The sequence below is a fragment of the Abramis brama genome (assembly GCF_963993115.1).
Source record: "Abramis brama genome assembly, chromosome: 1".
NCBI classification, from domain to species: domain Eukaryota; kingdom Metazoa; phylum Chordata; class Actinopteri; order Cypriniformes; family Leuciscidae; genus Abramis; species Abramis brama.
The window spans coordinates 48,800,790-48,828,545 of NC_139963.1; the positions used below are offsets into that span (position 1 = coordinate 48,800,790).

A 27,756-nucleotide genomic window follows, 5' to 3' on the forward strand; every position below is an offset into this window, starting at 1 on the left:
AATATAGTTCCCAGTATTTATACGATTAAAAATGGTCTCTGTCTCATATAGCCTTGTTATTTGTACACGCTGTGACTATACAGATCACAACATGTAAATAGGAAAATGTTTGCATTATTTTGTCACTTATTGGGATTAGTATGCTACCTTATCCATTTACATCCAGTCTTTGTGCTAAGCTAGGCTAGCGGTGGGTGCGTCAAATAACACTTACAGAACGCACAGAAATGAAAAAAGTATGTATGGACTTATCTAACTCTGGGGGATACTGTGAATAAGCTAAACTCCCAAAAAGTCGGAGTGTTCCTTTAACACTCATGAACAGATCGTCACAAAGTGATGTCAAAAGTCGTCATTTGGAATTTCTTTTCGGAGAATTATTGCAATGGTTTGTGCACTTGCTTTACCCATTGGGAACATTTCAACCCAATCAGAGAAGTAGTCTACACAGACAAAGGTATTCATGGTGGTGTGTGCTGCTTTTTGCAATTATCCCATGATGTCCATTCCTAACATTTCATTAGGACGTGTGGTTGTGATAGATTGTAACTTGCCTGCAGGTTACTGATTGTTGTTCTTGTGTGTTTGACACTTCATGCAACATTTGACATAGTTTTTTACATTCGTCCACATTCTAGGCCAGAAGACGACATTCTGTAGATCATAGGTTTTTCAAGGTACCCCCTTGTCCACTCAAAGGAATTGAATGGTAATATTGAAGAATTGTAGGAATGAGGCTTTTGGGTAAGTACACTCTATATTGAACTTGTCCTTTTGACAGTTGAGTCTTAAGGTACAGTCCCCAATCTAATATTGTTTTCTGCTATTGCTTTGAAGATCTTTTCAATTTCAGGGTCTTTATGTTGTTCTTCCAATAGGTCTACAGCAGTGATGGGGAAAGTCAGTCTTGTTCTTTTGGTTGGTGAACAAGTTGCATGCAGGTAAGTTGGACATTCTGGAAAGGGGATCTGGTGCTGCATTTACAGTAGTTTGCTTTTTTCTGTATTCAATGACAAAGTCAAATTTTTGTAATCGCAGGGCCCATCAAATGTGACATCTTGTAGTTTTAGTAGAGGACATTGCCCACTGAAGGGCAGAGTGATCAGTTACTACCATGAACATTCTATTGTCCAGATAATGTTGCCATTTCTCAAGTGCCCAGATAACTGCCAGACACTCTTTCTCTGTGACTGAGTAGTTGTTTGTGCTGGGTTTAGGCTTCTCCATGCATAAGCTATGACTTCTTCCATCCCTTGTTCTTTTCTTTGGGTTAACACAGCTCCTAAGCCCGTGTCGCTAGAGTCTGTGTATACTGTGAAGGGATGTTGCAGATTTAGATGACCAAGGATAGGGTTGAAGACAGACTTGTCTTGAGCTGCTCAAATGCCCGTTGACATTGATCTGACCAATGAAATGTTTTCCACCTTTATTTGGAGCATTAATGGGTTCTGCAATTTGTGAAAAGTTCGGTACAAATCAATGGTACCATCCAGCTAGTTCAAGAATCCACTGTACCTCTTTGAGGTTGATGGGTACTGGATAAGACTGAATGGCCTCAACTTTGCCATAATACCTTGAGTGTTCACTACATGGCCCAGGAATGAAGTTTCTTGGAGGCAGAATTTACTTATCCTTAAGTTGATGGTCAATCCCACTTATTGTAGCCTGTGAAAGACAGTCTGCAGGTCATGTAAATGCTGAGTTAGGTCTGATGAATAGATGATTATATCATCAATGTAGACAAAACAAAGTTTTCCTCACAATTCTCTTAAAATGGTCTTCATTTACCCTGGAAAGGTTGCTGGTGCATTAAGCCAAAAGGCATAACATTAAATTGAAAAAGTCAGAGTGAGGAAGATGAAGGCAGTTTTTTGTTTACTTGAAGGGTCCATGGCCACTTGACAATAACTGATGTTGAGGTCTACTGTGGAGAAAATCGCTGCCCCTGGGGTAAGCATCACTTTCTGTTATGGCATTCAACTTGCTGAAAATCTACATAGAATCTCATGCTCTCAGTCCTGGGGACTAGAATGACTGGAGAGGCCCAACCCGTGCATGATGGTTCCACAATTCCTGTCTTAAGCATCTTTTCCAGTTGTTCTTTTACCAGAGCTTGCTTGACAGGCGACATGAGGTAAGTTCTCTGTTTAATGGGTACATGCTGGCTTGAGTAGATGCAGTGTTGCAGAACATCAGTATGTCCCATTTAAAGTGTACTTGAGTTGAGTCTCCAGGACTCCCTTTAATTTGATGTTTACCATCAGGAGGTAAGTGGGCATTGTTCACAACATTTTCAATCAGAGTTTTTAATGTGTTATCAAAGGGTTATAGGAGTGTGGGTTGAAGTGGAGCTATAGCACTTAGTAAGGACAGACTCTGCAGCTTTCTCGCTGTTTTTTTCCTTTTTTTGTCATTGTGGGCTACTTGCAGGCACAGTGGTGGCATTTCCAGGTTGAAAAAAAAAGTGTTACTCTTCTGAATTTGACTTGGAAAAAGTATTATCCGTACCATTTGCATGCCACAAAGTCCAATTCCAAGACTACTGAATAGGTGAGGGATTTGGAAGAAAGAACAGTAATGGGTAAAGGAAAAGGAACTTCGGCTTCTCCATTTGTTATTTCGGCTTCTTCTTTATTTGATACAAAGGCCACAAAGTCCAAGGTTGCAGGGTTGCAGGGTTTCATGTGGGATTTGAGATAGCTTTTAAGGGGTTTGAGATTGTTTTGAATGTTCACATATGAGACACACTGTTAGACCTTACCGGGTTTTTTTACAGTAAAATACTGGCAACACTGTTGCCAGTAATATACTGTTAATTGTACAGTTCTTTACTGTAATCTACAGTATGTTACTGTAAAAATGCACTAAATTAAAACTCAAGTTAACTAATTTCACTTGCAGAAACCGACTGCCTTAAATTGACCAACTTTCATGTATTAACTAAAATTTATAATGCATAAATAATGTGAGCAAAGAATTACTGTGAACTTCTTTCATTTGAGACCACTAAAAAACTATTGAACATAAAGAGATTTCCACTGGACCAGCAACGACACAGTCACCGCCTGTTAAATAAAGCAACATGCAGCGTATCATCAATGTTTGTAGATCTTCTCCTGGACTGAAGCACAGGCTCTACTCTTCTGCACAATGGTGACCCAAAAAATAAATTTTACAGTAAACTACTGGCAACAGTGTTGCCAGTATAAACCTGTTTTATAACTTACAGTTTATTACTGTTAAAATGCATTTTGTGGGTGTGTCTTTTTATCTTACACTGTTAACCCTTTCAACCCCACAGGAAAATCCACACTACAACGAGGAAAAAGTAACATTGAAACAGTGTTGCAGTGAGATAATTAAGTGAATATGTTGAATAATAAGTGAATAAGTGAAATAAGTGATTGAGCATTAGTGATGAACACCTGCTGTTAACAAGCAGAACCACTGAAGGAAAGAGGAACACAAGAACAGAAAATAGAGAAACACAAGAACAAACATTATTAACACAGTATGACTTTATTTCTGTCATACATCTACAGAAGTTGTTATTGAGATGTTTAATTGAAAATGTTTGGTTTGAAGTTACCATTATAGAGATCAGTGCTTGCTTTAATTGGGATGCTGACCCTTGACTTTTTAACATTAGGTTTTCACTGGCTGATTGAACTGTGTTTGTGCACACACGGTTTGTGGATGATTGCAGTTATACTGATTATGATTAAAAAAATCGTCGTATAGCCTGTTCATACACTAAATCTCTTTCAGAATTTAATCCTGTACCAAAAGAGTTATATTACCACCAGTGTGAAACTACAGTAATAAGTTATGATGATAATTTGTTTAACACATAATGTACAGCCTATAAAAGAAACAGAGCTTCAACATCTTGTAGAAACACAGAGATATCAAACATCTGCATATGTCTCTCATTAATGGTGGCAATAATTTATTTTTATTTATTTATTCATGCAGGAGTGCATGCTGGGAGTTTTATACTAATCTGGAACCCAGTATGCATTGCGACATGAAAGTTTTTATTGTCACCATTGTTGAGATTCATGTGCTGATTGTTGATGTCTGTTTGTGTCTAAGACAAGCAGGAGCTCAAAATATTTTAAAGCACAACATTATTTCAATATTCTTCAGAATAACTGAATACAGAAACATTGCTGTATTTCACGTTAAAGATTTACAGATATATGATTAATATGAAAAACCCATAAATACAAAGCTTAAACACTGGTTAAGATCAGAGAATCAGACATGTCCATGATTATGATTATGTAATCATTAAAACAGTCTTAAACACCTTATCATCTTTCTCTTGACTTTTTCTTGCCATAACAAATGTGTTTTATAAACTCACAGTTAAAGCAGTCAGAGAGAAACTGATATAATAAAGTCAATGGTTCAAGAGCCCAACTAAAACAAATACTGATCTCCATCATGGTGAAAATAACTTTATTATTTTCAATAAAACATCAACAACTAAATATCTGTTAATTCTCAACAATAACTTTTGTATGAAAGAAATAATGTTAAACTGGTTTGTAAACTGGTTTCACGCTCAGTGGCTGGAAGTCAGTTGTAGTTCTTGTGTTTCTCTTTTGTCTGTTCTGGTTTCTCTGTCCTTCAGTGATTCTGCTTTTCAGTGTTAATCAGTGTCTCAATTCACTCACTTCTTTACATTCACTCTGTCAAGTGGACTATATTAGTGAACTAATGTAGGGAATAGTGAATGAGGGTATAGGGTGTGATTGGGAAAACAGCCTCTGAGTGTCGATTTTGAGCGCTGTTAATTCACAGTATATTCCTGTAGGCTAGTTTTATTTTCTACGGTATATTACTGTTTTAATGGAAAATGGTATGATATTGTCAGAATTTGGCCTTTTTTTACAGCAAGGGTTAACAGTGCAAAACTCACATAAACCACTCAAGCTTGATTTGTTTAAAGTCATATTGAAATGCTCACAAAGGAATCGATAAGAGGAATCGAAATTTACATTTAATAACAAGTATCCGATTTCTGACCTCAAGTATTCCTAACCCTAGTCAACGCCCACAAAACACATCAAGTTTTATCAGATTAATTTACTTCACTCCGTTTTGGGACGCGGTGATGAATAATCCTGAAAGAAGAAGAGCATGACTGGTTCGGTTTCATTTTGAGGAGCGACTTGATTAAGCGTATTTAACAGGTATGTTTTTTACTTAAATTAGTAAATGCTATTTTTTTACATAAACGTAGGCTACATAGTGACTAGTTTGGCTTTTCCCAAATTCGCTATACTGACAGAGATGATTGAAATGGACTGAAATAGGTTAAAATATGAAGTGTTTTTGTTATAAGCAATGTATTAAACTATAGGATGAACATTTATATGCTTTATAATATAAAAAAAATATGATTTGTAAAAAGTAATATGAATGCTGAGACAAGATGTCATTGGCCTGTTTTGGATAGTTTATGAAGTGTTTGCTGTAAAATACTGCCTCATTAATGAAGCTTTTGTTTGCGAATTTCTGCTCAGATGTAGGTTTTGAATGTTAAATTAAAATATAAAATATGATATACAAATTTTGTTCATGTACTGTCTACTACATGCATATGTGTATAACACTCATACCTGTCAAGTTTTGGATTTGAAAATAAGGGAAATTTTCCGGCGCCCACCGCGAGCAGTCCCACCACCCCAACCAAGCTCCAGTATCCCTTACATTATAGCCTAAATGAAAATACAAAAGGGTATATATAAAGAGCATTTAGGCTTATTTTCATATTTTCTGTTCATTTAACATTGCTTGTCTTTACATTTACATTTTATTTTCATTCCACACATTCTTTTCATTTCATATTGCTTTTCTTTTACACAACAGTTTTTCTTTTCATTTCACAAAACTTTTCTTTACTCTTTTAGTGAGTTATTGTACAAATTTGTTGCAGACTTTGCATTTGCGGTATTTACATGATGGTTTAGTTTTTTTGGCAGAAGTGCCTTCCGTCTCTGTCGTAGCATCCATCATCCGTCTCTGTTTTTTTCCCGCATTGTCACTCATCATCTAACCTCACACACTAACCTCGCGACAACTGCCACCTACAGTACCTGTAGTAGGCTTTTTTTTTTTTTACTCCGCCCGGCCCGGGTATTATTATTTTTGTAATAATGCAGGTTAAAATACGGGAGATTTACGGGAAAATACTAATACGGGAGGACGGCGGGAAAGAAGGGTAAAATACGGGACTTTCCCGGCCAAAATGGGATACTTGACAGATATGATAACACTACAAACACTTTTATGACTGGACATTATATTAATGTCAGTACTATAGTTGATATGATTCTTTTATCAGCATGCTCACCATTCTTTGTTTCATTTATTTATTTTTTAGATGCAAAAGTCACAGTGACCAGACTCACGTGAGTACGAGCGATTCACATGCTAATAGTCCAAGTGACGGAATGCGAGCCTGTAAACGCCCTCATTACCTCAAAACAAAGCATCAGACTTCATCATTCCTCTGCTTTTCATCGAGTTTGGAAGACACTGTGAGTTTACCTTGGATTTACCTCAGAAGAAGAATGCGATTTGAAGATAAGACAGATTTTTAAGGTAAGAAATTAATTCCCACTTATAATGGTTAGCGTGTTATTGTTGCATAAACTGGCACCAGTTCAACTTGTACAATGTGAAGACTAAAATGTTGAAATATGAATTATAGACAGGTAGGCAACCTTTCAATGCTAAATAAATATACACGTACGACACAAGGATGTTTTTATGGTCTATAATATAAAATACAGCCCTACAAGTATATGCCTACTAGGCACAAACAAACCTGGGCTGTGTTTCCGATAACGATGTATCTTAGCTCTTAAGAGCGCTCTCTACGTGCAAGGTTACGAACGTTCGCTGCAATTCCACGCGCGTTTCCCAAAAATGCACTTAACATGAACGCGCGAGAACGCGTTCTACGTGCTACTTAAGAGTCGCTGTCCATTTGTCGAGTGCTGAAATGTCACCTTGTAGAATGGCTTGTAATTGTAGCACACGCTTGTATTATGAATTGTTTAACCTAATTGTTTTCAACTGATGTGCATTTTTTACGAGGCCAATAATCTACAAAAGCACAAACCTACAAGTGTTTACCAGCAAACCTACACGAGCAAAATGGCTGAACCAAAAAAATCAAAGAAATACTTTTTTTTTTTTAAAGAGGAGATTAATGTCATTTATTAATCATAGAGCTATACAAACATTATTTTAGCAGGTTTAAGGGAAGTCATGCAAATAAACAAAAACTGAAAATCTGGGATTTTGCTAGAAAACTGACTGCAACTAGTGGCATTAGAAGATCAGGGAAGGAGGTCAGGAAGAAGTGGCAGGACTTTGCCAGCCTTGCTAAAAGGAAAAGGACACTGCAGAGGACAACATTTAATAAAACAGGTGGTGGGATCAATAAGTCCTCCCTTCTCACAGCAGAGGAAGAAAAGGCCTTGTAAATGCTTGGCACAAGTGCTTCAGATGGCATTTGTGGTGGTATTGAAATCCATGGAGGAGTAGGGGTAACACAGCTTGAGCCTGAGTCAGGTCCTTCATCAGTTTCATCTGCCATCTCCCAGCACCTACCATCTCCTAGTCCTCCAAACAACCCTCCCAGGCCTCAGCCTCCATCTTCAGTTGTCCAGACTGCAGCCACACACCTCAGCAGTTTGAGAATGTTTGTAGTTGTTGTCAGGGCATATGAGAGTGTCCTTACTTAACGGGGAGGAATAAGATGAAGAGGTGGTGGAGGACTAGGAGGACAAAGATGGCATGGAACCACATGATGGCCAACCAAGAAATGCCCAATACATGGCTGGTTTTCGTGCATATCAGCAAGTCATTGTCAGATTTTTTTCCTATTTTTCCCAGTCTTTGAAGCATATCACATCTTTTATTTATTTTTTGTTCATTCGTTTAATTTTTATTTAAATTATTAGATTAAATTATTTATTATATATCTGACCTTTTTAATTATTTTATTTATACATTCATTTAACCAAAAATAAATAAATAAATAAAATAAAGTAATAAAGTGTACAATAAAGTACAATCAAAACCTTATATTATAATCACATTGCATTTGAATAAAGTTAAAGGTGTAATCTGCCGGTTGTCCTGCAGGTGACCTCATAACTCTGTCTTCTTACGATGCACTTGGGGATTTACGATTACTCCAGAGCACTCGTAGATCTACGATGATTTTCAAGTGCTACTTAAGTTACGATGCTTTTGGGACCGTAATATTAAGATCAGTCGTACGATCATTTTTACGATCTACTTAGGCTTACGATGCTTTTGGGAAACGCAGCCCAGGTCATTTTATATATATAAATGTGCAGCCCTATAGTTTCTCCTGATATCAGCATGTTCACAGTTGTTTTGTTGTTTTTGTACAGGGAACAGATGCCACTGATGAGTCCTGCTGACTTAAACATTCACAGGAGTCTCTGTACATGAACATGGTATAATGAAGCAAACACCTTGGAAATTACAGGTATGGTGATCAGGAAATGTTTCAGGAATGGCACAAAAGGGGCTTTCGCACTGGGTAGTTCTAGGAACTAGCCACCAGGGTGGTTCCCCGAGAACTAAAGGTTCCCATAGGAACGTTTTCCTGGTTGCATTCGCACCGCCAGTAGGAACTCTGTAGTGACGTAAGCCACGCTTGTTGTTGTGACTTTTATTTTGACTGCGCTGAGAACGTCAGCCAGAGCCACACAGTGCTCGCATTCTCCATGTTCATTAGTTTACGGTCTGTCTAACAGTCCTGTCTAATACGTTATTAGATAGAACTGTTATACATAGAAAGGAGACAGTAATGTAAAGTTAGTAGTGTATGCTGTGTGGTTGATGTCCAGTGTTGATAGCTGAGCAGAAATACATAATCATGTTTTGCTTGGTCTCTTTAAAGTTGCGTTGGATTTTCTCCTCAGCGTAAAGGTTAAGAGGTCCATCTATCACTGTTTTCCATGTTCGTAGAGTTAGTTTGTGGAGTAAATATATAGGCTATAATCTGTGTGTTTACACAGCTTTTTTAAAAATGGCGGGTGCTAGTGTTTCGTGTGTGTTCGTCCAATCAGCATACACTAACGTCACTGGTAGTTCCTATAGGCCGTATGTAGCCCCGCCCCTTTTCAGCGTTGCGCTTGTTGTCTTTTGTCTTCCGGTTTGTATTTCCACAGCGATCTTAAGAATTTATGAATGAACTGCCCGTTTTAAAATCTTCTTTAGATCTTGTCTACTGACATATGTTAAGACATCTGCTTTAAACATTACAATGCTCGTGCTAACTTTCAGATGTGTTGTGGAACGAGGCACACAAAAGAGGCTTTCTTTTTGCAACAAAGAAGAAAAGTCTGAAGGAGAACAAAAGGGCAAAAGCTTTATATAGACAGGTGCAAAAGGAATTCCCAAAACTCATGATACCTCAAGACTTCGGATTAGATAAATTGTCTATAAGAGACTGATAAATTATGAGGGGAATTTTTAGTACTGATAACCTTAAGGATTAGGATCTGATTGATTGACTGTAAAAGACTAATAAATAATAAGGGGATTTCCAAAGATGATGACCAAGAATTCAGATGGTCTATAAAAGGCTGAAAGGAGAAGATGAAGGTAGATGCTGATTCTTTGGAATGGCTTCTCTGGTCTTAGATGCCATGCCATTGATGTCTCTGACAGACGCTTTTGATGTTTTTTTTTTTTTTATATATTAGTATTTTATATGTAACCTAATAAAACTATATTTAATTGAAACTAAGAAGCTTGCCTGCCAAAAGTAAGCTGATCAGACTATGGAGAAGTCTTCTGACCTACAGTATGGATTGTAAGTATGAAAATTCAGATGCTTATGATTTAGGACACAGATTTGACTTACTTTACATAACCTGAGAATAATCAAAATAAGGTAATATGTGTATAAAAATACGCACCATAAAACAACATACATGAAGGTAAACAGTAATACATAGATTGTTTATTTTTGTCATGTATGTTTTTCTTGTACATAATAATCACAAACACATGCTTGTCTACAATTCACACACAATTAAACACAGTAGAAACTTAGATGGACAGACATAAAGCTGCACATTTGCAGGAATTTATTGGACAGTATTGAAAGTACTATTGGGTATCATATTTGTATTTTTATAAGTTTGTGTCAGGCTTTAGAAAGTAATGTATAGTAATATGTAACATTAGTAATATGAAATGAAAACAAACTCTAGAGACTAAAATAAACCCAGTACATTTTAAATTCGCCTTCATTGAATTTGAACATAGTTAAACCTGTAAATGATCTTAATTAAACTATTAACTTTGCCAGCCCTAACATACTAAATATAAAAAATAAATAAAAAAAATGTCAAAATGATGAAATCAACTATAACTACAATACATAAATCAAATTGAACAATGAAAGCTAAACTACATGTACATTTCCACATTCATTAAGCAGATGCCTTTATCCAAAATGACTCATACTGTAAATTAGTAAAACAAGGATTCATCTTAGGGAGGCAATAACATGAGAAGTGCTAATAATATGAATTTTCAAACATTGTCTAGAATAGTACAGGCTAGAGCAAGGAGGGAATTAAGAAATAGCGAAAGCAAAGAATAAGATTTTTTTTTTTTAAAGAGTCAGCTGGACGCAGTGAAGTGCTCAAAATAAATTTGAAAGGACCAATAAAGACCTTTATGATTATTTTGTAACATTTAGGCATTTTGTTCCAACAACTATAGGTCTTAATGAATTGATCAGTTTACCAATACACACAGTCTTTTGGAACAGAATGCTATTAAATCTTTAAACTCTTCTCTCTAAAGTGTCCCAAGGTATCAAAGATGTTTAGATGATTCCAGCTTCACTGAAGTGATACAACTGTTCTGTAAATCAAAGAACTAAAATAAACTTGTTCAATTACATGTATTTATCCAAACTCTCTAAAGCATCCTGTTTTGAGTATATTCTCCATTCATCTGGTATCACACCACTCCCCGCAAATGTTTTCATGAAGTATTTTTCCAGATCTTTCTGGAATCTGCAGACAAACCACTTCCAGTAGGGCAGTTCAGAGAGATCAGATGTGATGCTCCAGTCTGCATAAACTCCTCCTGCTGTTCTGTAATCTTTCCAGGGGACTTTTTCTTCTGATCCAATAGGATAAAAATACAGATTGCTGTTTCCTACTGCTGATGTGCAGATATGAGTAGACAAGTTACATGTATTGTCATAATGAATTCCACTCAGTCCAATACTACGATGGAAAGCAACACTGTGATCTCCATGATGGTTTTCTATGGTGTTGATGCAGACTGTTTTACAGAATGGACACTGAACCCAACAGCACTGACAGAAGTGATCAATCAGAATCTCATCTGGCCTGAACGTATAGTCCAGCTTTACTAGAAATGCCTCAGTGTTGAATTTACTGTAGATATCAGACATTACAGCTGGAAGTTCTTCTCTTATCACATCTTCTAGGAGGTTGCAATTATCAGCACCACTAAGTTTCACTCCACTGAGGTCTTTTTCAGAGAAGATCAGCACATCTGAGAGCTGCTGTGTGAAACTCTTCAACCACAAACCAACATCTCCTCTGTTCACTTGAACATGTTCAGTAGATTCATGAGCTGCTTTTATTATCTTCTGCTGCAAGAGTTTAATGTTCTCCTTCATCTTGTGTAAAACACTGACATTGAACTTATCAGTGATGTACTGACTGACTTTATTTCTGATGAAACTCTTGAAGTGATCTCTGGGATTATAAATATAGTTCATGTATTTGTCAAAATCCTCCTCTTCTGCCAGTGTCTTCAGGATGTGTTTCTCCAGTTTTGATCTGTTTCCATTCAGTGATGAACAGTTTTTCATTATTTCATCTGTCAGATCTCTGGCAGTCTTCTTGTAGACACTCTGCTCAATGGGCTCTTTAAGTTTCTGACAGATGATCTCTCCAAAAATGGCAGCTGATGTTGCTCCATGACAGTATTTCTGGAAAATACTATAGTACTCTGCTCTCTTTTTCTCAACATATATTTCTGGATCATTGGTGTCTCTGAACATTTTGTGTTGGTCAGAGATCATCTGCTCTGCTCTGTTACAGATGGAATGTACTAAATCCATGAAGAATTCATTCTTGAACTCATATTCTACAGATCTTTTCTGATGTTCTGTTACTCTCATCTTGATGTAATCTGTGATTTGTTGAATGCAGCTGATGTTGTATCCCATCTTTGAAATGTTAAATGACTGAATCATTTTGTCTGTCTGCTGAGCAACATCTGTGATGAAATTTCTTATTTCATCTTCTGGAGACAATGTTTGAGTGTATCTAGATGAGTTGATTACAGACTCTTTGAACTCCTTTTTGAAAAGAACATATTGAGTATAACTTGGCACAGAAAAAATATCCTTGCTCTCCATCCAGTGGCCTACAGGAGCACTTTCATAGATGTCACTGAGGAAGTGTTTTACATCTCTCATTATGTCATTGTCTTTTATTGGATGAGTGTCTCTGATGATCTTCTTCACACTGTGTTTCCAGAACAAATCAAATTCTTTCTTTAGTGTTTCTTCATCATTTGTTTTGTCTTTGAGTTTTAAGGCAAGTTCTTTGCTCTTTTCAAAGAGAGTATTTTCATGATGTGTCTTCTGAGCATCAATCTTTTTCTTCAGGTCTCGCTGCTGAAGAATCTCGTTTAATTTCTTCTTTGTTTCTCTCACAATGTTTTCCTGAATCTCTTTGATTTTGATTTCAAATGATGATTTCCACTGAATCAGTATATCTGCATCTGTGTCTTTCTCAAAGAATTCAGACATTGATTTCTCCACTTCTTCACTCGTCTTCTTCAGTTCTGTTTGAAGATCAGATTCCTCAACCTCATGAATTGCTTCATTTTCTATTTTGTTGTGTATTTTGTTCTCAATTTCCATCATAGCACTGCGAAGACTCCAGGACCACTTGCTGTATCTTGTCTCCAGTTTCCTATAGGCTGAAATCTCCAGCGAATTTCTGAAGCTGAAGACAAATCGTTCATTCAGTAAAGCCTCCCAGAGATCTTTAACACGATCTTTTAGGTCTATCAGCATCGTTCCATGTGACTTTGAGGCATGAGACACAATAGTTTTCTTTAGTTCTTGAATATTCTCACAGTAGTTTGGGTTTGGTGGTGCCATGGGTGGGTTTCCCTCCCAAAGATGAGCAAAATACTTCACATCATTCTGAACATCAAATTTAATGACATCACTGAAACATTCTGCATCACAGACTTCATCCTTTGCAGCAAGTTTTGTCATCTTATCCAGTGTCTGCAGCAGTCGTCTCCTTCCCTCCTCATTTTTCTCTCCAGCTGTGACGTCTGAGACATTCTGATGCACAAACACACAGCTGGGATTGAGTTTGACCACCTTCATCCTCAGGAAGGCCTGAACAACAATCTGAAGAATGTCCTGCATCTCAGATGGGTTTTCTCCAAAGATGTTGATCAAGGTCAGATTTCCAAGACCAACAACAAATGTTGCCAATTCATTGTCATGATGTCTTGTTGAACTTCCAGTCAGTTCTAGAGCTCGAAGACCCTCAGTGTCAACAACCAGAATATAGTCAAAGTTCATCTGTGTTTTCATCTCGTCTGAGACTCTGACCAGCTGCATGAAAGCTCCTCTGGTGCACCTGCCAGCACTGACGGCAAACTGGAGTCCAAACATGGCATTCAGCATGGTGGATTTCCCAGAGCTCTGAATCCCTAAAACTGACAGCACAAATACTCTCTGATCTCCCAGTTTCTGGATGAGTTTATCTAGAACAGCAGAGATCCAGATCACAGGAACATGGGCAGCATCTCCATCCATCAGCTCCAGTGGAAATCCAGAGATCATCATCTTTGCTGCAAGACTCGGGAGAGAAGAGAAGTCAAACTGCAGATCTTTCTTGTTCTTCTTCACAGATGAACATGATTCATAGATCTGACCGATCTCCCTCATGATGTGCTCCAAACCAAAGGTTGCGGCTTGAAGTTCCTCAGATATTTTCTCAAGGTCAGTTTGTTCAAACTTGAGTTGTTCAGATTTATCATATTTGTGAGGAACAGAAATATTTTTTGAGGTTAGGAAGATTTCAAGCCATTTCAGAAAATACATCTTATTCTCAGCATGACATTGGATTTGTTTAAAAAACAACTGTATAAAAGTTGTCATGTCAGATTCATGCTGCTGGTGACGAATATTCTTCATTTCGGTTTTCTTTCTACTGATGTCCATTTCTGTCTCATATGCTCGAGGTCGATGTAGTTCTTTGTTCTTCTGACTCCAATGATGCCACAGTTTCCCCTGATGAGGCAGAAATGATTCCTTGATTTCTGTCAGATCTTTCTTCTCCAGTAAACTCATCATCTGCTGTGCTGCTTCTCTTCCTCTCCTGCAGCCTTCATCATCTTCCTCATCTACTCTGATGTCTGAGTGTTTGGACACATCTTCAAGTCTGAAAGTGGAAGATGATTCTGAGAGACAATCATGTATGGTTCTTCTGAGTTCTTCAGATACTTCTGACTGATTTCTGTCTTTCAAACCAATCTTGTATTTTCCTTTTATTGGCTCGGTTACAGCAGAATCATCCTCAGTAAAAAGACAAATAAATGGCTTTTTGTTCCTGTACAGGTTTTGGATTATTGTTGTACTTTTGTCATTGTTTTGCAGTCGTGGTAGAAGAACAACATTGACTGAGGCCATTTCAGTGAGGATCTGCAGCTGTTTCTCATGGTCTCCTGCATCACCGTGTAGATTACAGAACGCAACACAGTCTGTGAATTTATCCGTGTTTTTCCCAGAAGGGCAGAACCAGGCGATCTCCACCACTCCATCCATCAGGACTCTGGTTCTGCTGCTGCCTGGGCAGTTCCTGTGGAAGAACGTGTTGTGTTTATCATTGATCAGACTGTTCATCAGCTCAGACTTGGATGAGGACACAGAGCCAAACCTGAAGAAAGACACCATTGGACTTTGTGCCTTGTAGACCGGATGGGTTTGACTGATGATCTCATTGTTGGTGTTTCTCATCTTCCAGCTCTTGTTGATTTGTCTGAATGTCCAGAGAGGAAACTCAATCTGTTGTGTGTCTGGATCAGGAACAAGCAGAGGCAGAGCGTACTGACACTGGGACAGTTTAGTGACCATCAGCTGCTTCAGGAAACCATCAGCACAATGAAACACGGCCATCTGAACATCCATCGGGTGAATACGCTCAGATTGACTGATTCCTTTGTTAGAAAAAGACATTGCTTTAAAGATATCACCCATATCTGCATATGAGTCATTGTCTCTTTGTTTTGTGTGACGCTGTTCATTGTTTTTCTCAACATGAATGTATCTGGCTCTGTAGTTCATCATCAGTAGTTTTTGCATGAAAGTCTGGATTAGCTCCTCTTCAGCACAAGATTCAGTGGATTTTAATGAATGTGCTGATAATTGAAGAAAATCTGCAGTTCTCAGTTTATGATGCCTGCCTTTAAGATGAAGTCTATCTAAGAGATGCTTTGTTTTTCCATCAATTTCTGTTGCATTGTCTTGTTCCAAACTTGTTTTTTCTTCTAAAGCTATTACCTGTGAAAGAAACAGCCATTTATTTGGCACTTAGTAATGAAGGACATTGTTCACTTATGCAAGAATGCAAGTTATGATCTTGACAAGTAATCAATAAATCAGTTTTAATTAAGATAAAAAGCCACATTTTATATATATTGTAAAAACATATTGTGCTATGTTATTCCACATCTTGTCAAAATTGAAGGCTATCGAAAACAAATATATCCTATGGCTCAAAGTAAAATTAGCCCACCACCACATCTCTACAACATGTGGAATGTTTTATTTATCCATTAAATGTTATGAAATTATATTTAATCAATATTAATATTGCATATCAATAAATATTGAAATTTAAAAATATAAAATACAAACAGTATTACTAAAAGATCTTTGGCCATATTGCCAAGCCCTACTGCAAATTGAACTGCTCTGAGACACTGAAAATCCTGTATAATAAGCACATGCTCAACAAGTTTGCTTCACTTTAATATATGCAGCTAATGCATCCTACGGTCATGTAAACACTGCAGTTCAATTTGGTCATCACTTCACTTTAAATGCTTAATCCTGTTCTGGATTATTATTTTCAATCTTAAATGTACAATGCCGGCGTGGGATGTGAATTAGGTGTTCCCGGAAACTTATGTGTACATTACCTGTATGTCCACTTTACAACAGTGACTCATTTTAAATCAGCAACATCACAACTTGTGGATTTATTGTTTAACTTGTATGTAATGTAATGTATGACACAATGTCACCTTTAATTTTGTCAATTTATGATAAAAATTAACATAAGTGTTTAATTGAGAGCTAAATATAAATCTATTTAATACTGTATTTGAAGTATCTTCAGTATATGAAAACAATTAAAACTTGTATATCTGTGGGCCTAATTGGGTCACTTTCCATACCTTACTTTCAGAACATTATTAGTAATTCTACAGTTTTGCATCCCAAATGTTTGTTCTAAAACAGAAGATAAAATGTGACAAAGGAACATTTTCTAATCTCACCATTACTTCAGCTTGTATCCTACATAAATGTTAAAAATGTTTCATTTTGACTTTGCACATATTTTGTAGTTATATTTCAGCCAGCACATACCTTGTGTGTATCTTTCTCCATGCTTGTGGTGATTCGCTGCGTGTTCTCTTTCATGATTGTGATTCTATCTATTTAAACAAACGAAAGGGGAAAACTGAAATATTTGGTTCTCTGAAGTGGTAATTCTTCTGCTTGAATCACAACTCGCTTTGGTACTACCATATTATATTCAAGTGATAATGTGTGCGTATGTACAGAAAACAAACTGATTTCTTACCACTTTCTTTTTCGCTCTTTTCGAAGTTTCGCCTTATTTCAGTGTAGCGCTGCTGTTTATTCTCATTAAACAGAAGCTCAATCTTGTTCATCAGGTCTCTCATCTCTGATTGGTTGTTCATCATCTTGTTGCATGTGTGAAATCTTCCTCCACATTTCTCCAGCAGTTGCTCCAGAACAGGGTCTTTTATAGTCTTAGACTTTTCTTCTTTCGTCTCATAGGTGAAGAGAATCATCACAAACTGAAGAACTTTGTCACCAAACACTCTCTGAAGCCATTCGAGACTCTTCTTATCAGCATCTGTTAACTGACCCAGTCGCACAACAAATATGAAGGCATGGATTTCATTTTCATTCACTAGTTGATCTATGAGATGATCCACACAGTCCATGTTAAGTTCAGTCTCATGTCTGGCAGTCATGTTTATCACAGAGAGGTAGTGTTCTGCTATTTCCCTTGGTAAAGGAATGATCCTGGATGTGTCTGTAGTTTTAAAACGGTACTCTTCTTCTCCAAGTAAAATGTTGTCACGTCGAAACTGGATTGATGCAGAGTTTCCAAATAGTGCAACGGTCAAAGGTGACTTATGACCTGAAGTAAAAAAAATAAAAAAATAAAAACACTTTAATCTCTACAATTAAATGCACCATAGAAAAAGATCAAGGATGACCATCTGATTCATTTATTTTACTTATTTGTGCATATTCATTATAACCTTCACTTTGCAGGAGATCATTGGACAGGATGTGTGAAGTCTGTGATGTTTTTTAATCTACTTTTGTAATTTACTTCTTTTTATTAGGAATCGGTAGATCACAATTATATAAAATATTTCCAGACTCACCTCTTTCTCTGTCCTGTTGCTCTGTGGAGTTCTCTGAACCTTCAAATTCATCACAAATCAGATAGTGTCCACTGTTCATTTGTGCAAATTTCTCTAAATTCTCTTTAAGGTCAGCAGAAGGGCTGTTTTTTGTAAGTTTGTAATGTCTGTTTAAACATTTTTTAATAATTTCCTTTATAACGCCATTGACTTCGGCCGGCTCAACACTGTCTGACTCTTGTGTCGTGAGCACCATGGTGTATTCATAAACCTTGTTAGAGAAAGACTTGAGCACCTTCTCTACATGCTCTAGATCTTCTGTTGAACACTGATCATGTTGAAGGACCAGAACGATCACGTGAGGTCCTGGATCAGACAGATACAGACACTTTCTTACTGTCTCTATGATCTGATTGTCTGAGAGATGTGGCTGGAGAAGGTGAGGAGCGTTGATGACTGTCTTGTGCATTTTTCTTTCTGTCTGCACTTGATCTGAAGGAGCTTTACTGTCAAACTTTTCATTCCCTAATATGAGTTTTCCCACGCGACTGTTTTCTGCCAAGTTCTTCCCCAGTAGAACAATCCTCAGATCACTCTCTGAAACACACACGGTGTTATGAAGAACCAGTACAAGCAAATTAAATCTACAAACAGTTCAGAGTTTTATTTAAATACTTACTCATGGGACTCTGGGGTCTTGTGTGAAAAGTCTGAACGACAGCTGCAGAGCAAAAAAAGAAAAACATTACAATTATGATTTCAACAGACTGTAATTCGGTATACTGTGCTGTATATAAAAGTTCAGAATTTAGTAATGCTAAATGCATTATGTAGCCAAATTACAAAATCAAGCACTTGTAATTAAATTTCATTAATGCGTTTATCAAATTACAGGTATGGATTATATTGATTACATTGCTTTTCAGCCCATAGGAGTAACTTATTTAATGATCATGCCTCTGAATTTTAAAAGAGCCTGAAAAACCATCGCAATCACACATGCAATTGGTGGTAATTTAAAAAAATAGTAATTTGCACACACGTGAGTGAAATAACACTGTTTTTTTTATATATATATCTGGACTGTTTGGGATTGGGATGAGAATATTTTACATTTAATTATTATTCAGAGATTTCTGAACTTTGAACTCACTGTGCCATTAACATCACATGCATTCATAGGTAGTAAGTCCTTGACTTGTACAGCACATTGTGTAAATCTACTGTAAATAATTTTAAGACTCATTAATTTCTGTGTGACTAATCTGCAGCTTTGACACAAATTAATTCATTATGATCAATGTATCTCTTTTTCTTGTAAACCTGTGGTAAAACATAGATTCTTGGGTTTAAAATATTCAAGTAAACAACAAAAATGTCAGCAAACGGTCCCTTTTATCATGTTTGTTTTGCGATCACGCTGTTTCCAGTGATTTCTTTATGATTAGTTTTCTGATAAAACTTCCATTTGTTGGTGAAATGATGGGTTTGTGTTGTTCCAGAGAGGCGCGTTACGGGCGTGTTTTAGTGTAGCGCTGCAGAGCTTCTGGCCTGACAGTGGAAACGTGGATTTTGGGCTCAGGGCTACAGGCCCGGGGCTTTTAGCCCAGAACGGCCCGTCTAAAGCCCTGGCTTGCACTGGCCCGAAAGTGGAAATGTGGCTAATGACAAGTATAGGGTATTGAATGTCAATTGTAAACATACTTAAAATGCTGTTCATTTTTATTATTTGTTATGATTATATATTACATCTGCAATCCAAAAAAGTAGTTGCATTTGTAGGTATACTTTTTTTATTGTACTTGAAAAAATCTATTTTGTAAAACAAGGGTCTTCAACCAGGGGTCCACAACAGAACTACAGGCTGCATGACAAGTAAAGTTTGATCACATAATTTTTTGTCAAATTAAAATATGGGTAAAAAAATAAAAACATCACAAAGTCAAATTTAAATATAAGCACCCTTAAATGAAAGCAAGAGCACCCTCAGTCAATATTTTATTAATATCATATTGGCGAAACAGATTGGGCAAACACTCCAGTGCCTATTTGTGTTTGCGCTCTGGTGAATATCAAATGTTCTTATTTACAACATATTTGTTATATATGAAATATAACAGTCACAGTTCATCAAAACTTTAAAACTATATTATACTTTTCTGTTGCTGTTGAATCGTTTAATTGACTTACTGTCAGGGAGATTCAAATCTGAACTACTGCCAACTGCAAAACAAAACAATCACAAAACACACATGAACACGTATTGAAAAAAAAAGCAGTGCAAGCAATTAAAATCTACAAACTGTTATTTTTTTATTTAAATACTTTTAGGGTATCCATCCCTGCTCTTGCTCCTATTGAGGCATCTTTCCCCAGTCTTCCGAACACCCGCTGCAGAGACAAAAGCATTACAACAAATTTAATATATTGTTTACTGATTGTGGCCCCATTTCAGTTTCTGTTCAGTTTCCAGGGAGGGTGGCAAATCCATAACCGGAGACTTGTGCCTCCGTTGGTAAAAAAAATAAATAGCCAATCACAATCGAGTATTTCGCTTTCAGAGATTAGGAGTGTTCAGAAAAAAAAAAAAAAAAAACATGGCAGAGGAGGCCCTACATTGACACTATTGTTACTATTTAAGCATTATGCAAAATTCACTTTTACATGTTTTTTGAACATAAATGTGTGTTGACAGTGACAAAAATACATCCAGTGCTTTTTTTTAAATCCCCATAAATCATAAGCAGTCTCAGAACAAGCCGTATTCAGATTCTGGGTAATGTGATATACTTTTGCCCAGGCCCCGCCCACAACAGTTGACTGACACTGCCGTATTAGCACAGTCCGCCATTGTTTCTACGCTGGAACAGCTCTAGACAAGAATATCTTCTCAGCCATTGAGGTGTTTTGTTGTTGGATATAAAAATGAACATAGCAGTCGTCATTTACTCTCGTTGTTACTCGAGGATGGATCTGTACCAACAGTTCTTGATCTAGCTTATAGTCTCCGGAGCAATAGGCATACCATTACTGGTCATGGCAGTAATGAAAGGGAGAGCGTGCACTTTATTACAGTTCATAGGAGTTATTATACAGATATAAAGTTTACCAGTTTATTAAGCACCCCCTGACAAGGTGTGTATATATTTGTTTACTGTTAGTTGTAACAAGTGTTCTGTGTAATTCACTGTGTATGTTGATGATAATGAAAGGGAAAGAGAGAGTTTATGGAATAGACTTTAATGCACACTTCTTATACTGTGTTTATTCCTCTCTTACAGTGATTTTCTGGAGTAAAACTAATGCTTCATCTTTTGTGTGATGTACAATAATCTTCATTAAACTCATCAGTATATTTTTGGCCATCATTCGGACACGGTCCGCTACAGCAGGCTTGTATTAATAGTTGATAAAAGCAGATGACAAATAAGTTATAACCGTAATTAGACAAAACTATACCTGTTCCATCTCCATATAGTATTTCTCTGACTCTGTAGGCATTATTTTCCGACTCCGGGTTGAAATGAACACAGCTACTGAGAGTTTCTGTTTTGATATTATCATTCCGTGAGATGAGAGTGTCCTAAAACTGAGCGCAAGCTTGTGAAGCTCCACCCTCTGTGCCGGCAGCAGCAGCTCATTTGCATTTAAAGGGATACACTAAAACTGCGTGTTTTTTTTTTCTCAGCCCCAAAAAGGGACAATTTAAACATGCTGTACAAAATTATCTGTTGGGCATTTTGAGATAAAACTTCACATACACACTCTGGGGACATCAGAGACTTATTTTACATCTTGGGAAAAGGGGCATAATAGTTGCCCTTTAAGGCAAGACACTACAGGTGAATAGGGTAACAATTTTAACTAGCAGATATCACCATTAAACTTTCCCAGTTGATTACGTACATTAAGATGAGAAAAAAAAATGTATTACAAGTTTTCTGTAATTTAATGTTTAAATATGCAAGTTAGGCAATATCTAATTAAATATGCACTAATTTGCATATATTTAAAAAAAAAAAACGAAATCTGAGAATTAGATAAAGCCAGGTTAAAAATTATTTTTTCATTGTGTTCACATATTAGATGGGGAAAAGGGATTTATGGATATCTACTTTTGTTATCCTGTAAATCAGAATATACTGTCAATAGCCTTAAAAAAATTATTTTCGCCATGTTTTTTGGAATAAAATGTTATATAAATCAGTCTAGGAATAATATATTTACAAATCCCTCTGTAAATGTCTTCATAATATAACTAGGTACAAGACTGGAAAGTTTGGTGTATATAGGTGCTACTGAAGTGGAGATTTCAGACTTGGAGTTTGAGAGAAAAGTCATTTTGAGAAAACGGGCTTTAAAGATTTATCATCAGCCAATAAGATCGCGCATTCAGCCCTTTTACTTTCACGGTTGGTTGCTGATAAAAAGGAAATGACGATATTTGGATCCGACAGCATTGTAGAGCAGAGAGAAAGCTTTACAGCGGTGCATGTGATGACAGTGTGCCGGTAGCAATCGCAGCAGCATGTTGATTAAGAACGCCAACTTTTGTTGAATTTATGAAAAATCTACAGACACAAACAGACAAAGTGTAGTAAAATAAAGACCTAAATGTGTATTTCAGACTTTTTTTCCACCACAAGTCTGAAAGAAGACATGTTATTGAAGACAAATATCCAAAAATCTCAAAATTGACCAGTAAAAAACAAAAACGATGTTTTTGCCTGCTGTGTCTCGCCTAAAACAATAAACCACAAAGAGTACATCTAATAAACGTAATATGCTGCATCACTTTTGATTGAGTTGTATCCTTTTGAATTGTGTATACTGCCATCAAAGAAGTAAAGGTTATATAATTTTCAATTTAGCAGGGAAATTATGACTAAATATACCAAAAATAGCAATAATTTAGTCATAAGTTTAAGAAAGAAGAATAAATGATGACCAGCAAGGCAATTTTCTAAATCTTAATGGTGAACTATGAAAGATTTATTTATTTTTTTACGTAAAAATTTCACTAAAAATATTATGTGGCCCCTGAAACTCTTGTATACCATTTCCCCCGGGCCAATACCCCTAAACAGTTTGGTTATTAAATGCAGTTGTCATTCTCATTAATAACCAAACTGTGTAAATGTGGCTGTAAAACCCAGACTGACAATCATATTCTGTTGCTGAATGTAGCCAAGATCACATTTAGAAGACCAAGGTGAATGTTTCATGCAGACTTTGTGCACTCACATCTGCCTTCCCTGTCGGCCATTCTGAAGTCCACTGATGTCGTCAATGTCTTTTAGTGCTGTAGTTCACACCACCATCTGAGCTTCCATGGGGGCTGTTTGTCCTGTGGACAATTTAATACATCTACATTCATTTCAGCTTTGAAAAATCAGTTGGTTCTAAAAAAAACAAAACATGAGAAGTGAGAAGACAAGAAACACAGAAATAGTTGTTTCGTAATACTTGTGTATTAGTGTCACTTTGTTGTTTTATGCTCTGAACGCCTACATTCTGCCCTAAGCGAATTTTGGGCTGTTGGCTGGAAAATGCAGCAAAGAAGTGAAGAAGACAAGTGACATGTAAAACTGGTTTAAAGGTTAGGCATGTGAAGCAACTGTAGACATGTCAGACATTTGTTCTAACTACAACTGACATCCAGCCACAGCCTTAAGTCCCTTTCACACTGAGCATGAAACCAGTTTACAAACCAGTTTGACATTATATATATTCACACATGTACAACATTTCTTGTTGTGAATAAACAGAGGTTTAGATGTTGATGTTTTATTGAAAACAATAGTTTCATTTGAAGTCACCATTAAGGTGATCAGTGTTTGCTTTAGTTGGGCTCTTGACACTTGACTTTTTAACAATAGTTTTTCTCTGGCTGCTGTAACTGTTTTTAAAGCACATTTGTGGTGGCCAAGATAAAGTTAATCAGGTGGTTTTGGCTATATTGTGATGATACAATAATCATCATGGACTTTTAGATTTGTTGATTATAGTATCTCTATGATTCTACAATATGAGATTCAGCAATGTTTTAGTAATCAGTTATTTTGAAAAACATAGTGCATAAATCATAAATCATTCATTACATTTATATAGCACTTTTCTCGGCACTCAAAGCGCTTTACATAGATGATGCGACGATAGCCATGTTGCGCCAAAACGACCACCACACACCAGCTTATTGGTGGAGGAGAGACAGAGTGATGATGGACAGAGGCCACTGGGCAAATTTGGCCAGGATGCTGGGGTTACACCCCTACTCTTTCGAAGGACATCCTGGGATTTTTAATGACCACAGAGAGTCAGGACCTCTGTTTAACGTCTCATCCGAAGGACGGTGCTCTTTGACAGTATAGTGCGCCTGTCACTATACTGGGGTGTTGGGACCCACACAGACCACAGGGTGAGCACCTCCTGCTGGCCTCATTAACACCTCTTCCAGCAGCAAACTAGTTTTCCCAGGAGGTCTCCCATCCAGGTACTGACCAGGCTCAACCCTGCTTAGCTTCCGTGGACAACAGTGGGCTACAGGGTGATATGGCTGCTGGCAAAAATAAATGATTATTTTGTAAATAAATGAGAATTTATTATAAAATATTTGTATTTTTACTTTAAGGATTTTTTAATAAGTACACAGTAATAATGGCAGTTAAATTAAACTGTAGCTGGCTAATGCAAGGCAGCTGTTTTCTGCTAAGTTTTATTTCAGTTAATTTGTATTTTAATTTTACAATAAGGGTTAGCAAACCATAACCCTACTGTAAAGTATGGTAAATAATTGTAAAATTAACAGTGAATTACTGGCAACGTTTTTGGCCAATTTTTTACAGTGTGGAGTAAGTAATGATGTGGATAATTCAGTTTTGCTTCACATGAATAAATAATATGTCAAATATATTCCAATAGAAAAAAAGTTATACTAAATTGGAACATTTCACAATACCACAGTGTTTACTGTTATTTTAATAAATAAATGCAGCCTTGGTGAGCTTAAGACACTTTAAAAAAAAAACTTACATCACGAACAATAAGAGAAGCCTGTTAAAGTTGACAAGTTGTAGTACTGTATTAATTACAATTGGATTTTGCAAGCAAGGTAATGTCTGAGATTGTCTTTATGTGGCCTCCAGGGGTCCCTTCTTCATAACTAGCTTAATATATCTGAGATGTATGCCAGATGCAATATCTTCTAATCGTGATAACTGATCTCTGGCTAATTTTGTTCTTCAATTGATTTAATTAAAATATCCGGATGTAGTTGTCTATGATTTATTGTGCGTTCTTGTGTTCCTTGGAAGGTGCAGATATATTGATACTTGAAACCATGATCAGCAATGCAGTGATTGGCTGGCAGCAAGACAGCAACGTAATGACATCATATTAAAAAATAACATCACACACCTAACGAAAAACTTGCTGAATTTCTAGACCCTCATAAGGAAACAGCATAGCGACCAAAACAACATAATGAAATGCACTGTTACAGGATTCCCAATTATTTCCATTGTTTCACGATTACATTTTTATTTCAATGTTGTATTTAGCAATTTGTTTGTTTTACCTTTGAAGCAGATTTGTTATGTGACAGCATTAAAGTTACTTAAGGGCCAATAACATTTGGTTAGATTTAATTTTGATGGTCCCTTTTGAACATTCTGCTGGCTTTAAGTAACTTTGCAACTACATGCAACTACATACATCATTTTATTTTAACCCTAACCTTACCAGACTACCTATACTCTATTAACTCTCTTATGAGAGTTAGTGGACATGTTCCTTATAGTCAATAGAATGTGTTAAAGGGACTATCCAAAAAAAAAAAAAAAGGTGTAACCGAACATCAGCACAGACAGCATTTTATTTTACCAAGTTATCTATCTGCATCTCTTGCACTGCATCAAGCCACTCCCATAATAGCTGTTCAAATTAATACAATGCTTAGACTAACTAAAGACAAATAAAATATTAGCTAATTATTCCCTCACAAATAAATCTCTCAATGAGTAAAACTGTCCATATTAAGATATAATACACAATATTATATTATTTTTCTAATTATTTTTTACAATTATTATCTTAAATTATTACTGTCTCTGGTTAAATAGGGTGGTCTTGTAAGAAATTAGCTATGGCTGGGACAGACCTTAAGTATCACCTCCTTTAAAAAAAAAAATGCAATTTAATCCTGTTTACATGAAATAAGTTGCGCCTGAGAAGGTTTGAACTTATGGACCTGTTGCTTTGACAGCATCTCCAGGATGAGCTTTGAAGAATCTAACAATCCTGGATCATGTCAAATTGTCAACAGTAAAATCCAGATAACGGACTAATCTACGTACGGAGAAAAGGCCCCAGGTGTTTTTAGTTTTGTTCATACAAACTTCAGTAATTCATTTTTTTTTATTAGTGAAAGAGCCAATTACAATATAATGATGCAAGCCATATAATAATACAACTTTTAATTTAATATAATTTCCTTTTGTTTTGCAGTTTGCACATTGATGAACACATGAATAAAAACACAAAGTTTCAGCTTTACTGATTAACAAAGTAAATAAACAGGTGTTTCACTATCACTATTGAATTCTCTATGTTATCTAAAACACCAAATCAACATATGAGAGGAGAGAGCTCCATGCAAATTACTTTAACAGTATCAATCTGCACATTTTTACAGTGTAAAGTTTATCATTGGGTGTAAGGTGGCTACACCCAGAAACAACTTTCTTGGTGTAAAATGTGATAATTGCAACACATTTTATTAATATCTCTTACATTTTTGATGTTAAGTATATTTGTTACAAAAATGTTTATGGTTCACAACACTAAATAGACAGACATATTTCTTTTATTTCTTTTATTTGTTTTAATTATTCTTATTTCTTTTTTATTATTTTAATTTCTTCTATGTAAAACACTTTGAATTGCCATTGTGTATGAAATGTGCTATACAAATAAACTTGCCTTGCCTTGCCTTGCCTTTTATAAGTAAAAAACCAAGGTGGAACTACCATTAAAGATAGTAAGTGCATTTATAATTCTTACACTGTAATATATTTCCATAAAATGATGAATAATAATAATAAAAAGAAAGATGATACCTCTGTGTTGAAGTGCTGTTTAATCTCTTTATGAACAAGGGAGATGTTTCTCTGTGTGTGTACACATGATTTTCCTGGCTCAAAATGAGGTGGAGGTGGTAAAATCCTGATCATGTACACACAGGCAAGTGTACCGCGCCTTCAACTGTCAAGATTCTGAGAGGGAGCAGCCAGACTCAGAATTATATTTATTACCAACAGAAGACACAGCACAAGATTGGCGAGGTGGGAACACAGTCCAAACAAAAGGGCAGGGCACACAACAGGAGAACAGGCTGGTCGGGGATGAGTTAGCTCCAGATGCCAAGGTAACAATGGAGTCAAGGCAGTGGCTCAAGGAACCAGAGGCTTGGCACAGGGAGATGCAACTGTAGAAAAACCAGACTGGCTGCCATCTCAGGAGAGTCAGCGAGCAGGGAGTACACAAGAAGTAGGGCAGGGCAGGAACCAACATGAGATTGGTTACCATTAGTCAGCTGGATTTAGGCTGTAGCAAGATTAGATGGAGGACACGACCACAACGCATCACTGAAGTGTCAGCAGATATTGTGTCAACTAGATTCTCCCCTTTTGAAGGCCTCTTCGACACAACAGACAGTGGCACAGATTCTCAACAAAACCGTCTCCATACCGACATGATAAATCCGATCTTCAACCAGATGGAACTGGATTAAAAATTTGAATGTTCTGATAAATAAATTAAATGAATAACTTTTTACAACAGAAATGAATCAACACTGAACTTAAACTGAACTTTAAGCTTACATTTCTTCTAGAGCTGCTGTACAGCCAAAACAAACTTTGTTGCATTATTTTGACATTATCACTGTGAAGCTGCTTTGAAACGATCTGT

General features: G+C 36.5%; 1 protein-coding gene across 1 annotated transcript; it reads right to left on the reverse strand.

The window, feature by feature from the left end:
• Positions 1–10,004: 10,004 nt before the first annotated feature.
• LOC311072525 (interferon-induced very large GTPase 1-like) lies at positions 10,005–27,317 on the reverse strand. Its single transcript, XM_084097583.1, has 9 exons — positions 26,904–27,317; positions 23,032–23,134; positions 20,113–20,178; positions 19,978–20,010; positions 18,467–18,508; positions 17,809–18,384; positions 16,965–17,555; positions 16,748–16,815; positions 10,005–15,655 (listed from the first exon to the last, which is right to left on the reverse strand). Exons 2-9 carry the CDS (start codon positions 23,051–23,053, stop codon positions 10,976–10,978), a joined length of 6,078 nt encoding a protein of 2,025 aa, XP_083953709.1. The 5' UTR covers positions 23,054–23,134; positions 26,904–27,317; the 3' UTR covers positions 10,005–10,975.
• Positions 27,318–27,756: the final 439 nt, after the last annotated feature.